Raw genomic sequence first — 13,070 nt, 5'->3', positions numbered from 1 at the left:
TCGACGACATTTCAAGAAGTTACCAAGAGTTATCCAAATAGCTTCTACAACACATTTGCCCTTTTTTTTTTTGTTTAATTTTATATGTTCTTATTAGGCCAGCAACAATCTTATCATGCTGTAAGAAAACTTTATGTGTAGTATATTTATTTTGATGAATTTAATATAATTTTTCTCCCAACTTTTTATAACTGCATGTTTAAAGTTTTCCCCCATTTTTGTCACTTAGCTTCCAAAGGGAGAATTGAAAATATAATAAGGAAATTTGCATTCGTTTGTTGTTAAAATATGGTATAAAAATATATATATCATAAAGCTAAATGTCCGAGGTGTCTAAAAGACTATGTAACAATATAAGGACTGAAAAATATATATATATATATATTCCTCAACGATTATATCTCGGGAACTATTATGTTATATATATACAATTTTTTTAAATCAAGAACCATATGAGCTAGAAAGTTGGGAAGAAGTTTGCATAATTTAGAGATGCAAGCACAGCTTAAGATTGTTTTATCATATATGTAGATATAGACGTTTTCTTATGAATAATCCTGTTAATAAACTAAATGTCTTGATATGTTGCAGTCACAAAGCGCAATTAGAGTACAGTTAAAATTTTACTGGCGCTACCCGATGTTATAAAATAACATAGAGCCCCACAGTCATTTCTATAAACCTAAACTTAATTCTGTGGTATAAAATTTTATTAATGCAATTTCTTTACAGTAAATGCGTGAGTTTTACGATATGTTGTATGATTTCTGTGGTATATGGAAACTGCACATGTACCAATTAGAACTATTGGTCTGATATTTAAATAGAATCAATTGGTCCATTGATCAATCTAATGTTTGGCTATTTAAATGAAATAATAATAATTAAAAAAAAACAACCAAAAACTCTTATAACTATAGCTTTCAACAAATATATAAAATTTTAGGGGCGGATTTTCCTTTTTTGTGTTGAAAACTATTTTAATTTAAAATTATTGAATAGATTTAACGAGCTGCCTATCATCTAATAAATTCCTAAGTGTCAACTTGTAAATTTTAAAGAATAAAAACCATTTTGGTTTTATTGGGCGATTTATATATTTTCTTTATTAACGTATGAACATATATTATACTTATATATTATTAGCTATCAGCCCTATTCTAGTTTTGACTTTTAAGGAAATTCACGATTTGGTAATTGATATTTTGGCTTAATCTTAAGTGTCAGAATGTCTGTACATAATATAGTTTGCTACGTCAAAAATATTGTTTTCCTTGAAAAAAGTATTTAGTATATAGTATATATGTAAAAATGCGATAGAACTAATTGAAAAATAATATTTATAAAATAATCAGATCCGTTACTGCAATATATAATTTCGAAAAAGGTACCAGATGTTAAAAGTTTTTGAAAAATTGTCTGTTTGAAATAAGTGAGCTGCTTAAGTATCACTAAAATCTGCATTATTGATAACTTTCTAGCTCTTACATTTCGAAGATTACGAACGATCTTACGAAAGTGCCGAGGGTCATGACGAGAGCGAGTCGATTGGTGATCCCGATGAGTCCTTTGTAGAGTAAAGAATAATGTTCAGAAATATATATTATTTAAATCCTATATCCTATAAATTTCTTATTTCTTATTAGTATTACCAGGAGTTGTCTATTTTAATGACCTTTCCGTATACACTGTAGTTATGGATATCTTTTTGATAGATATTTATTTTACGTAATTGGTACTTTCCTTATTTATAATTTTAAATAAGATCAAACCTAATTTGAATCTTTAATGCAAAATTAGATCCCAAAAGCCATTTTAATGCAGATATGTTAGGGATAAGTGGAATACTCTCTTTCCAAACTTTTTTTTTCTATAAAATATTTTCAGTATTTTTTCTTATTAAACATTTCTATAAAATGTTTTCGGTATTTTTTCTTATTAAACAGGACTGATTGACAATTTTGTTGCTTTCCTCGTGCTCATAATTTAAATCTTTAATGCAAAATTTTACGCTTAAATACTCTTTTCTCATTAAACAGGAATCGTTGCCAATTTTTTTTAACCCATTGTAAGATGTCCCACCTTAATCTATAAACTATAAGCCTAAATGGCTAAGTCCAAAACCAAAATATATACATTAATAAACATCATTTAAGCCTAAAGGCATTTGAATGGCTGAGAAATCAACCGTCTTGCCTCTTTTAAAATATTAAAACTGAATATTTTCCTTCATTTTAATATACAAAGCCGATTACGGCAATGTAGGGGCTCTGTTCCATCTGTCACCATTTTGTAATGTAATGATGTTGAACATCCACATTTAGATAAATGATTTACAGGAAATTATTAATTTTACTTGTATAATTTTACACGTTTTTAATTTATCTTCCTAATTAATGAGTAAAATGTGTAAATCTAGTTGTTAACTAGTTAACTAGTGGTTATTTCTAAAAATGTTCTCATATTCTTCATTTTAATTCCCTATTATATAATTTAATAATTTATCCAAATAGAACTACTTCACTTACTGATGTGAGCAATGCACAACTTAGACATTTTTAGAAATTTTATTTAGTATGGCAATGTATGGACAATATTCTAAATCATTCATAAAATGAAGTTTCGTATTAGCCGATAAAGTTAAAAAAAAAGTTAAATATTATATATCTCCATAACGTAACTTCATAAAAGCATCGGTTGTTATGGTATTTTTCGAGCCGAATCCTAATCTTTTACTCGGTTATATATTGGCCCAGCACATTCGCGTTCTTCAGAAGGGAATTCACCATTCTTACTTTCGCTGGTTTTGTTAACAACGGATGCTTGGTTAGGATCTTCATTCAGATTGTGGCTGCTTTGTGTTGGAATCGCACTTGCACATGCCGATGAACCTATCGCTCCTCCTGTCGGCACAGTAGAGCCTGCTGCCTGTGTGCGACTATACCCGGAGCTGGTTTGCGCTACTTGAGTTCCAGCTGCTGCTGATCGCCTATAGACGGTGCTGTTCATGGTCAGCTTACGAACATTCTTGTCCGGGTGAAAGACTAAGATGTATACCTTTGGTGAATATAGGCACACAAGAGCAACTGATGCACTTAGACTAATTGAAATGCACAACGTAGTTGTTTGTACCTGTAAAAAATCAACTAATTAATAAAGCATTTATATTTAATTCTTTATTTCAGAAAAGCGTAGTTTAAAATAATTATATAGTTTGGAATAAAAATAATGATTTATTATTTAGCTTCTTAGTTAGTTTTATAACCAATTATTAAGGCTAAAAAATTTTTCGTTCGACTAGTACAAACCTCATATGAATTGCCGGTTCCAAAGTATATAGGTACGAAAGCTAGCCAGATAATACATGTTGTATACATGGTAAATCCGATAAACTTTGACTCATTAAAGTTTTCAGGTATTTTTCTCGTTTTAATTGCATAAACTGTGCATATTGTTATGAGAATCATATTATACAACTGGGAAAATAGAAATGACATGTCTTGTATTTTGCACTTAAGAATCACCTCCGTTCGGTCTGGATAATAAAAACGGGTTCCCGGAGGCTCAACAACCATCCAAATCATTGTGATTAGTACCTGAATTGCTAATGGATAGTAATGTAACTTTATTGTCAATAACATTCAATTAAACTTAATAATAACTTACCAATCAGAGAGGCTGTTATCACCACCTGTGATTGTGGACTTATATACTTAAGGCGCTGTGCTGACTTTGAAGCAGAGTGAAAGATTCGTGAAATCCGATTGGTTTTGGTAAGCAGAGCACTGTATATAATAGAAAAGCCAACCCCTATTCCAAATCTCTGCAGAACGCAAGAGACAACGGTAGGTTTAGCTACCAGCGCAAACGTATTACAGAAACAAACCAAAATACCAAAGAGAAGAGTATAGCTTAGCTCTCGTCCTGATGCTCTTACCAATGGAGTATCATGATTTTTAGCAAACAGCACTATTACTATAATTGTCACTGCAATACCAAATATGGCTATTGCCATAGGAGTGAGGGCAAATAACGAGTTCCATCGTATGTACTGAATGTCTAGTGCATAGCAAGAAAGCTTATCGGCGTAGGGCCAAAGTCCTGGACCGCAGTCTTTACAGGTAAACTCGTCATACACGTATTCAAATGACTCGCAACTGTCACATATCCAGCAACATGTATCTCCCTAGAAGAAATAAATTCCGCGTAAAATGGGGCTGTAAATAAAAAATAAAGGCATACCTGTTGTTTTTTAATCATCCCAACCTCACACGGCAGAGAACAGGCCGAAATTGGTTGCTCAGCTTCCTTGTTCCACACAACTGTTTCAGAATTAAGTTGCAAACCATTAAACCACTTGCCGATGACCTAAAATTTTGTTTGATTACAACATCCGTTTTGAACGTAACTAACATTTGTGTGTGTAAGTTTTGAATAGATGGGCCATTGCTTGTTATAAACTCTTAGTAGAAACTGCCTATTTCAATCTATGTTCCCTTAAGAGAGAGAGATGGACAGACGTGGTCGATAGATATCGAAAAAACATTATTTATGGTAAAACACAACTTCAATCTTAATATTATCATCGCCACACTTTGTCGTTTTTTGTGAGATTTCGAGCCTGTCTAGGTGGTGAGGCAACCTTGGGTTGCGTAGACATTTTTAGCGTTTGTTGAGATAGAACGTACGGATTTTGGTAGTTTGTTTATAGGCGTGGACGGCTGTTGAAACAACTTTAAAACAATTTTAAACATTCTTGCTCTTATAGTTCAAGAGATCGTGGAGCTCAGCTTATCACGATTTGTGGTAGTGTCCGAATGCCGAAACAAACTTGCGCTGCTAGTATTCGCACATCCCAAGAATGTTGCATGTTAATTCTAGCATGTAGATTCTAAAAATTTCTAAGCAGCGCAAGTTGCAGCTTTCGGCTGCGGTAACGCCCACGAAACGTTTAGAACTAAAAACGCCGAGCCGAAAAAGATTAAGCATATATAATGTAGAAATATAATATTGAAAAAAAATTGGAATTAAAATTTTTATACCTTATACTGATATCCCGAAGAATTTTCTAAACGTTGATAGTTCAAAATATCATATCTGGCTAGTCCATCTCCTTGGCGATCAAATTTGACTTCGCTGCCAGTAAGATCTTTTGGGTCAGCCCAAATAATGTCCAATGGAAATTAAAGAGATAATAATTAAAATTAAAAAAATAACAAGAAGAAACGCTATAGTCGAGTGCCGCGACTATAAGATACCCGTTACTGTTTGCCACTTTTTGTCGAAAAAGCATGTTGAGTAACTGGTGGTGATATAACCTACATTTCTTCATAAATAGCGAAATAATGCTCGGATTTGAAAAATTATACAAGGTCAAACGACCTTGACAAGACATTCTATATAATATTATGGACGCCACAGTTTTTGGCGGTTTGTGTGGTGTGCGTTATGCTGGAATAAACAGGAATCTGCCTGCTTATGCTCAACTTTGCATCTCTTATAGTTCCTGAAGTCTCAGCGTTCATACGGACAGACAGACGGAGACATGGATTAATCGACTCGGCTATTGATCCTGATCAAAAATATATATTATATATACTTTATAGGGTCGGAAACGCTTCCTTCTACCTGTTACATACTTTTCAACGGATATAATATACCCTTTTACTCTACAAGTAACGTGTATAATATGTACTCAACCTATGAATGAAACGTTCAAGAGGTAATTGTTGTAAAAATCCTTTCCGTCGTAATTTGCCATGTCGGGACACGCCTGGGACTTGGTATCTGTCGATAGTTTTCGATACCATACGGATTCACTATGTTGATGTTTTCTATGCTCAGACGTTTGGTCATTTTGGGTGATACAACGATCATTGTGCAAATTGTGAAGTGCATAGGCAAATGCGTATACAGCATCCACAACGAATTGAGTCTTTGATTCCTGCTGGTATCTGTAATTAAAGAAATTGTATCGTCTGTTAATTTCTTAAATTGAAAGATTTTTAGTAGTAAAATGAAAAAAAAAAACAATTATTAAACCTAAGAGTGCTTACAGGAACCGTATAATTCCAGCCAAATATTTTCTCAACAGTCATCCATATTCAAGTTTAAGTAAAAGTATATTTGTGTTTTTCTATTATTCCTTAATGTTGTTTTTTTTTCATTGTATAATTATTAGAAACCGTATTATAAATGCTTTCTTTCTATTTCAATTTGTATTGCCCCCATTTCTCAAAGGCCAAAAGGGTTTAATATATTCATTGAAAATCCCTAAGAAGGAAGAGATTTTGACATAAAATTTGATTTTTTTGTCATTACCGGAACAACATCAAAGCAGTTCGAGTTAGAAACAATATTTATTCAAGAATCTATATATATAACAAGCAGATAATCGAGTCTCAACATGCTTTCTCTGACAATAAGTGGTGTCAGAGAAAGCATGTTGAGTAACTGATAGTGACGTCACTGCCCATGAGTGGCCTTATAACCTACGTTTCTTCATAAATAGCGAAATAATTTTTTGATTTGAAAAATCTTTGTCATACATACACATACATAACATATTAATTCATTGTAATATTATGGACTCCACAAATTTCCGTGGTTTGTGGGCGTTAGAGTGGGCGTGGCCGTATGAAAACTCATGTCAGGTTGCAATGGCAATTTCTAAAATGGACACTATTAGTTTAAAGTTGGCAGCTCTGCATTTTTATAGTTGTCAGCTCTCTGTTTTGTCCAGCAAATGACCTGCTCGATTGTGAATTGCAACGAGAAAAAATCTTTGTTTCTCAGGACATCTGTTCAAAGAAGTATTCCGCAGTTGGTTCCAGAACTACGCACTGCGTATGACAGAATTGTGCGTGCAACCAAAGAAAGCGTTGGACTATTTTTCTTAGATGCGCCCGGTGGTACTGGCAAGACTTTTCTTTTATCGCTCATTTTGGCAACAATAGGATTACAAAATAATATTGCACTGCCTTTTGCATTATCTGGAATTGCGGAAACTCTTTTAGATGGTGGACAAACAGCGCATTCAGCATTGAATTTACAAAGCACAGGATCTCATATGCAACATCAAAAAAACTCTGGAATAGACAAACGTGTCAAATTATTATATGGGACGAATGCACAATGTCTCACAAGAACCACGTTATGCCACGTTCAACACCTGCTAATCAACTTCCATTTAATGGCCTCTTTTACAAAAATTGACTTTAAAACCAATATGGGTGTACAACTACAACATGATGCATCGGCTGAAATATTTGCAAAAAAATTAATAGATATTGAAAATGGGAAAATGAAAATTAATGAATCTACACAATCTATCACCACCATCGATACTGTGATGAATCAGAACGAAGTTTTCAACTGTCCAACTGAATTCTTGATTTTCCAGGCTTGCCACCGCACGTTCATATTGAAAATTGGCGAACCCATCATTCTCCTTCGAAATATAAATCCACCTCGACTTTTCAGTGGAACCTAAGTCAATAAACTGATGAACAATGTTATCAAACAAGGACAATCATTGCATGTGTGCGTACAAAATTTGGAGAATCCATGCTTCGCACATGGGCAGCTTTATGTGTCCTGGTCACGCGTCGGAAAATCTTCCGATTTATTCGTTTAAGCACCTGTTGGAAAAACAAGAATCATTGTATATCCCAAAACATTTCAATAAATGTTGAATTTTGGCCGTGCATAGTACATAAGCCTTAGACTATATCAAGCTTCAGAAGCACATGGGCAGCTTTATGTGCCTGGTCACGCGTCGGAAAATCTTCCTATTTATTCGTTTAAGCACCTGATGGAAAAACAAGAACCATTGTATATCCCAAAACATTTCAATATATGTTGAATTTTGGCCGTGCATTGTACATAAGCCTTAGACTATATCAAGCTTAAGAAGCGTAGCGCGCAGCGCGACGTTCGCCTTCCTCATTGAATAACAAGCGTACCGAGCGAAGCGAGGCGGGCGCGCTAGTTGTTTAAATTCCTTGCAGTGCTTAAACTTTGGAACCGTGTTCTATATATGTAGTGTGACGAGCACAGACATCTACTGAATTCTTTTTAGAAAGAATAATAAATTTGATGACTAGAGGTAAAATGTTGATATAAGAAGCATGTAAAGACTACTACAGAATCCTACCGAGTACGTTCTTTTACTGAGTGTCCAAAAGGATTTGCGTTTTTATAGTTTTTACGTGGAACAAAAGTACGTTTTGACTGTTTTTAAGAACAAACTGAAACAATATTTTTAACTTATTTTTGTTGTTAAATGTCTCTAACATATCATCAACTTATATTAATAATAGAAAAATGTAAGGTGTTGGTTACTTGCAGAAAGACCGATAAAACTGATTTTAAGTTTAAAGTTTAAGCTTATAAACCTAAGCAAGATTTATTATTTTTATTTTCTAACTTACCCAACTTTTTCAGATAAACGAAAACTTTCGATGCATGTTGTTTTAGCCTTCATGCCGGTCTTAACGTCACTAGAATCGACTATGTTTAGAGTGTTATTTTTCTCCGAAACGGGTGCCAGAATACAGTTGAACGTATCCTCCCAGTACTCAGCAAACCAAGGATTCCTTTGGTTTGTGCCTGGAGTCAGTTGCATCATGTAACGATCAAAATCCTCTATTATCTCTGACTGGAGTTCTACAGTTATTGCGCCCTCGGCAATGTCCTCCAGCCCCTCTAGGAGTTTTTGTTGTTTACCCCAACCATCACTTGCAATCCAATGAAACGGTTGTGATAAATTAGCACGTTTCGCTGCCTGTAGAATACGTCGCGCATCTTCGGCTCTTGTAAAAAGAACCACTCCGCGAGCGTTTGGTTTTTTTTGAAGTTTGCTTATAATTAAATCAAAAACTTTGTCATCTGCGGCGCTTGGTACTTTCTCCGCTACCGCAATGCACACGTTGCGCTCGGTGGCTTCTTTGTGGAAAGCTTCAATTCCATACTCACCTACAAATTGATAAGAGCCAAAAAAATATTTCGTTAATATAAATCGGGGCACTCTTCTACAGCGTTCCTCAATGTATTTTTATTAATTTTTTGAACTTTCCTATGAAAATAAAATGTAATAAGAGCTGGAATTCTATATTTATATGTTTAAAAAAATATTATAAAATGGAGGAGCAAAATGACAGAACAACGAAACTATAATTATACTCGTTACTCGTAAATTAAAAGACGTATTGTATTGGTTGACAAGTATGTAACAGGTGGATAGAAGCGCTTCCAATCCCATTAAGTGTATAAATTCTGGATCAGGATAAATAGCCAAGTCGACTTATCCCTTTACGTCTGTCCATATAAACACTGGAATCTCAGGAACTATAAGATCTACAAAGTTGAGACCAAGCATTCAGATTCTTTGGATCCCTATTTCAGCGTTTCCCCACTCGAACGCCTACAAAACACGAAAGATTAAATTAGCTAGCTAGAAATCATAGAAATTCGAAATAAAGGAAGCATATTTTTAAAATGCCAGTGCAACTCAAGGTGATACCATTATCCCGCCAATTATCATCCGGTCATTCGAACAAAAAAACCGCATTTTTTTTGTTTGACCTTGTATATCATTTTTTAAATCGTAAAATTATTTCAAAACTTATTAAGAAATACAAAGTCAGTGACGTCAGCGTCAGTTATTAAACATGCTTGTTTGTCTCACAAAAGGTGGAGCTAGTAAAATTATTCACTGCTTGTATTTCTGCTAGAAAAATGATAGTTTCAAAATTGGATGTGACCGTAACGGGTATCTTATAGTCGCGGCGCACAATACCGTTTCATCTTCTTTTACATTTTTTTTCCCTGGATATTTTGCAATTAAGCTTTAAAACCTGAGACTACTTTCACGATAAACGTGATCGTCTCCGCATGTGATCCTTATTGCGCCCTAGCCCTCTACAAGGATAAAATAAATTATAACCAAGAATTTGAAGTGATGTTAGTTATTTTTATTATCAAGACTTACCATAAGAACCCTCCGAATGAATCGTCGACACATAGGACCAGTTAAAATTCTTTAGTATATCTACAAGAGCTACCGATTGGAAAGTATCTGGCGGTACTGTTCTAGCAAAAAGATCAAATCGTGATTTGTCAGATAGTGTCTTAGCTGTTGATGCCGGAGATATCTGAGGAATATGAAACAGACGGAGTAAATTTGCTACTTGCAAAGACACGGAGCTGTACGATCCCCCAATAACTCCGAATACCGGACCTGACGAAGCGTTTTTTCTTAATTTTGGGCTTGACGCATCTGAACACTCGAACACAGATGTGTCCAAGTTGTTAAGGGAGGCTCTTACGAATTGAAGAGATTGGTTGAGGGCGTATGTGTCTCTTGAACAAGTGTCCAGAATATGGACTCCTATCGTTATTCCAGGAAGTATATTGGAATCGTTATTTACTCGGTCTATAGCATAGAGCATTGCTTCAAGGCGTTGTACTCCTCTGTTGTATACTTTTGGTCCGCATGGAGCGCTCTCACCTTTTTCATGTACAGGAAATAACCCACCAAGTATTATGTCCCCGGGCAAAGAAACTGAAACTGTATCCTGAATGTGTGTGTTACCAGGACTTTTTAGGTTAGCCACTGCACTCCACGACAGCACCATCGTAAGGACTAGAAAAATGGGGTTTTTTTTTTTTTGTTGCATCTTTGCAATGGCATTCAAATTCTTATTTTCAATTTTTTAAAGCCATATGCAGGTACATTTTTTGGCCTATGTTCTTTTGATTTCCAGGGACTTTCTGAAAATAGAGAACAAATAAAAACGAATACGTAATAATAAATATCGAAACTCCATAATGTGAATATTGTAATTAGTATATGTTCAAAAGTATTAAGATAGCTATGTTATATTTTCTAGCAAGTTTATTTAAAATGTTAAGATTTTAGAACGACTTCACCGCTAGTTGAGAATTACGACCTAATGTTTTTAATAACAGATTTAAGATATATAGTTTCATACTTACTTAACATTTTTTGCTGGTCAACTATTATAATTATTTTGAGATGGTAATCGAAGCACTGACTTTTCATCCACAAAACTCCCAAATCAAGTTAATCAAATCAAAAAAGGGAGTCTCAGGTTAAGGCCGATGTTAAGCTTGGGGTAATGTCTCAAAAATTAACCAAATCTATCAATCAACAATGCACTAACGTAAATTTTTAGCTAAGTTAATTCCAAATATTTAATAAACAAAAACAACTAAAAATACCAATTTATTACCAATAAGTTTTTATTATAATCTTTTATTTTAATAGAAAAAAACAACCAAATCAACATTAATATGCTATGATTTTAAATTTTAACGTCTCGACTTGAAGGTCACCGTTGCTATTATATTAAACTCATTAAAACTGACAAATTAAAGGTAACTAACATCGAATAAGTTAAAGTTTTGTTAGAACATCCGATTCGCCAATAAATAAAACTTTAATAAATTGGAATCCAATCAAATAATTGCAATCATTTATTCATGTGGAACGCGACTTTTGGGACCGACTGTATCTATCTAATCGAATGGGATCGAGAGATCTATGTAAGTCAAACTTCGAATTGCTTCTCTGTTTAGCAGTAAAACCGAAAACGTGTTAGATATCTTCATTTCTTTTTTTGTCGGTAAGTATTTAATTTTGACAAGAGTTCCCTTTTCAGCAGGCACCATTCATTAGCTGTGAGTAACAGAGTTGTAGTTGTCACTGGACTATCATCTATATTATGGTTTTATATATTTACATATTTCAACATTATTGAGCTTCCTCTAGCCTTTGGTTCGTGTCATTAATAAAATGTGTCTTTAGCCCTGGTAAAAAATCAAAGCTTCTGTACTAAAGTTAATCTAAAAGCTTTGGTTGTAGGAACTCAACCAAGAAGTACCAACAAGAATGGTATTGATGATGGCGTTGTTTCGAAGCTGTGAAAGCAATGCGTTAGGAAAAGCACCACAAAAATTACACTCATACACTTTTACAGATATAAATATATATGCGCAAAATTATTATAAAATGTTGAGTCCACTATATTTCGAAGAAATAAATTATTTTTAAGTGATTCTATTTCAAATTACGGGCTACATATGGTTCAAAATTTCATAAAACAATCCAATCACTGTGATATTTTTATTTATTGACTTATATTATCACTTCAATAACTTATTTTACCAGTAGTCAAATAATTCTACATTATAAAATTACATGTTTTATTATGTGGCAACTAACCTTAACTTTCTTTATTTTTGGATTACTTTTTTAGTGATACACGTACGTCTTGTCTTAGCATTACCAGTAGGTTAACTGATTTATCCATGATAAGCCAACCCAAAATCAGTTCTTGTAGGGGCAGCAGCAGCACAACAACAACCAAGAAATCAGCACCAGCAGCGGTGACCAAGAAAAAGAACAACAATGGGGAAGCAGTCATCTACAACAATCCTTCTAACTGTCCATCTCTCACAGAATTCAAGGGGAAAATCACCTCGAAGCAGCATACCTAAGAGAACCAACCATAATCTTTGTTGGTCTCTTCGCCAAATTTCAATAACGGTGGCCCAATTTTTCTTAAGAGAGCCATGCTCTGCTTGGCATAGTCTCTAACCCATTGCAACATTTCCACCACTCATGCAGACACATCGATATCAAAATTAACGACAAAACCTGTAAAAAATGTTGACAGTAGATTGGTTTTTCTTTAAATAATAAAACAAATAAAAGTCGAAATAATTTCTCATATTAGATAAAAAAAATGATTAAGTAAGAATGTGTGCGTATCGAAAGGAATTTCGTATATTTTAGCACCTCATCAATTGTAAACAGATGCAGATTTGCTCGCTGATGTAGATAATGGCTATATGTAAAAAGTGAAAAACGCAGAATAAACGTTCTCACTGAGACAACTCCAGTCTAGCACAGCTAAAAATTATTTTATATTACGATAAATGGTTTAGGCATTACACTTTTCCAAGGATGTATTAAACAATATAAGTGACCAAAGAAGAATATATATAAAAGAAAGCATGATTTTGGTATATATTAAAAAATTACT

At 33.9% G+C, this 13,070-nt stretch overlaps 1 protein-coding gene across 1 annotated transcript; it reads right to left on the bottom strand.

Annotated features, from left to right (window-relative positions):
* Positions 1-317: 317 nt before the first annotated feature.
* Positions 318-12,675, bottom strand: LOC108102370 (metabotropic glutamate receptor). The gene is made up of 9 exons (XM_017207289.2): positions 12,248-12,675; positions 9,992-10,773; positions 8,433-8,976; positions 5,701-5,954; positions 5,043-5,149; positions 4,243-4,368; positions 3,667-4,186; positions 3,309-3,604; positions 318-3,132 (listed from the first exon to the last, which is right to left on the bottom strand). Exons 2-9 carry the CDS (start codon positions 10,677-10,679, stop codon positions 2,725-2,727), a joined length of 2,943 nt encoding a protein of 980 aa, XP_017062778.2. The 5' UTR covers positions 10,680-10,773; positions 12,248-12,675; the 3' UTR covers positions 318-2,724.
* Between the last annotated feature and the right edge of the window lie 395 nt (positions 12,676-13,070).

Source organism: Drosophila eugracilis, unplaced genomic scaffold, assembly GCF_018153835.1.
Source record: "Drosophila eugracilis isolate 14026-0451.02 unplaced genomic scaffold, ASM1815383v1 contig_340, whole genome shotgun sequence".
Taxonomy (NCBI): Eukaryota; Metazoa; Arthropoda; class Insecta; order Diptera; family Drosophilidae; genus Drosophila; species Drosophila eugracilis.
This window is presented reverse-complemented; position numbering and strand designations above follow the sequence as displayed.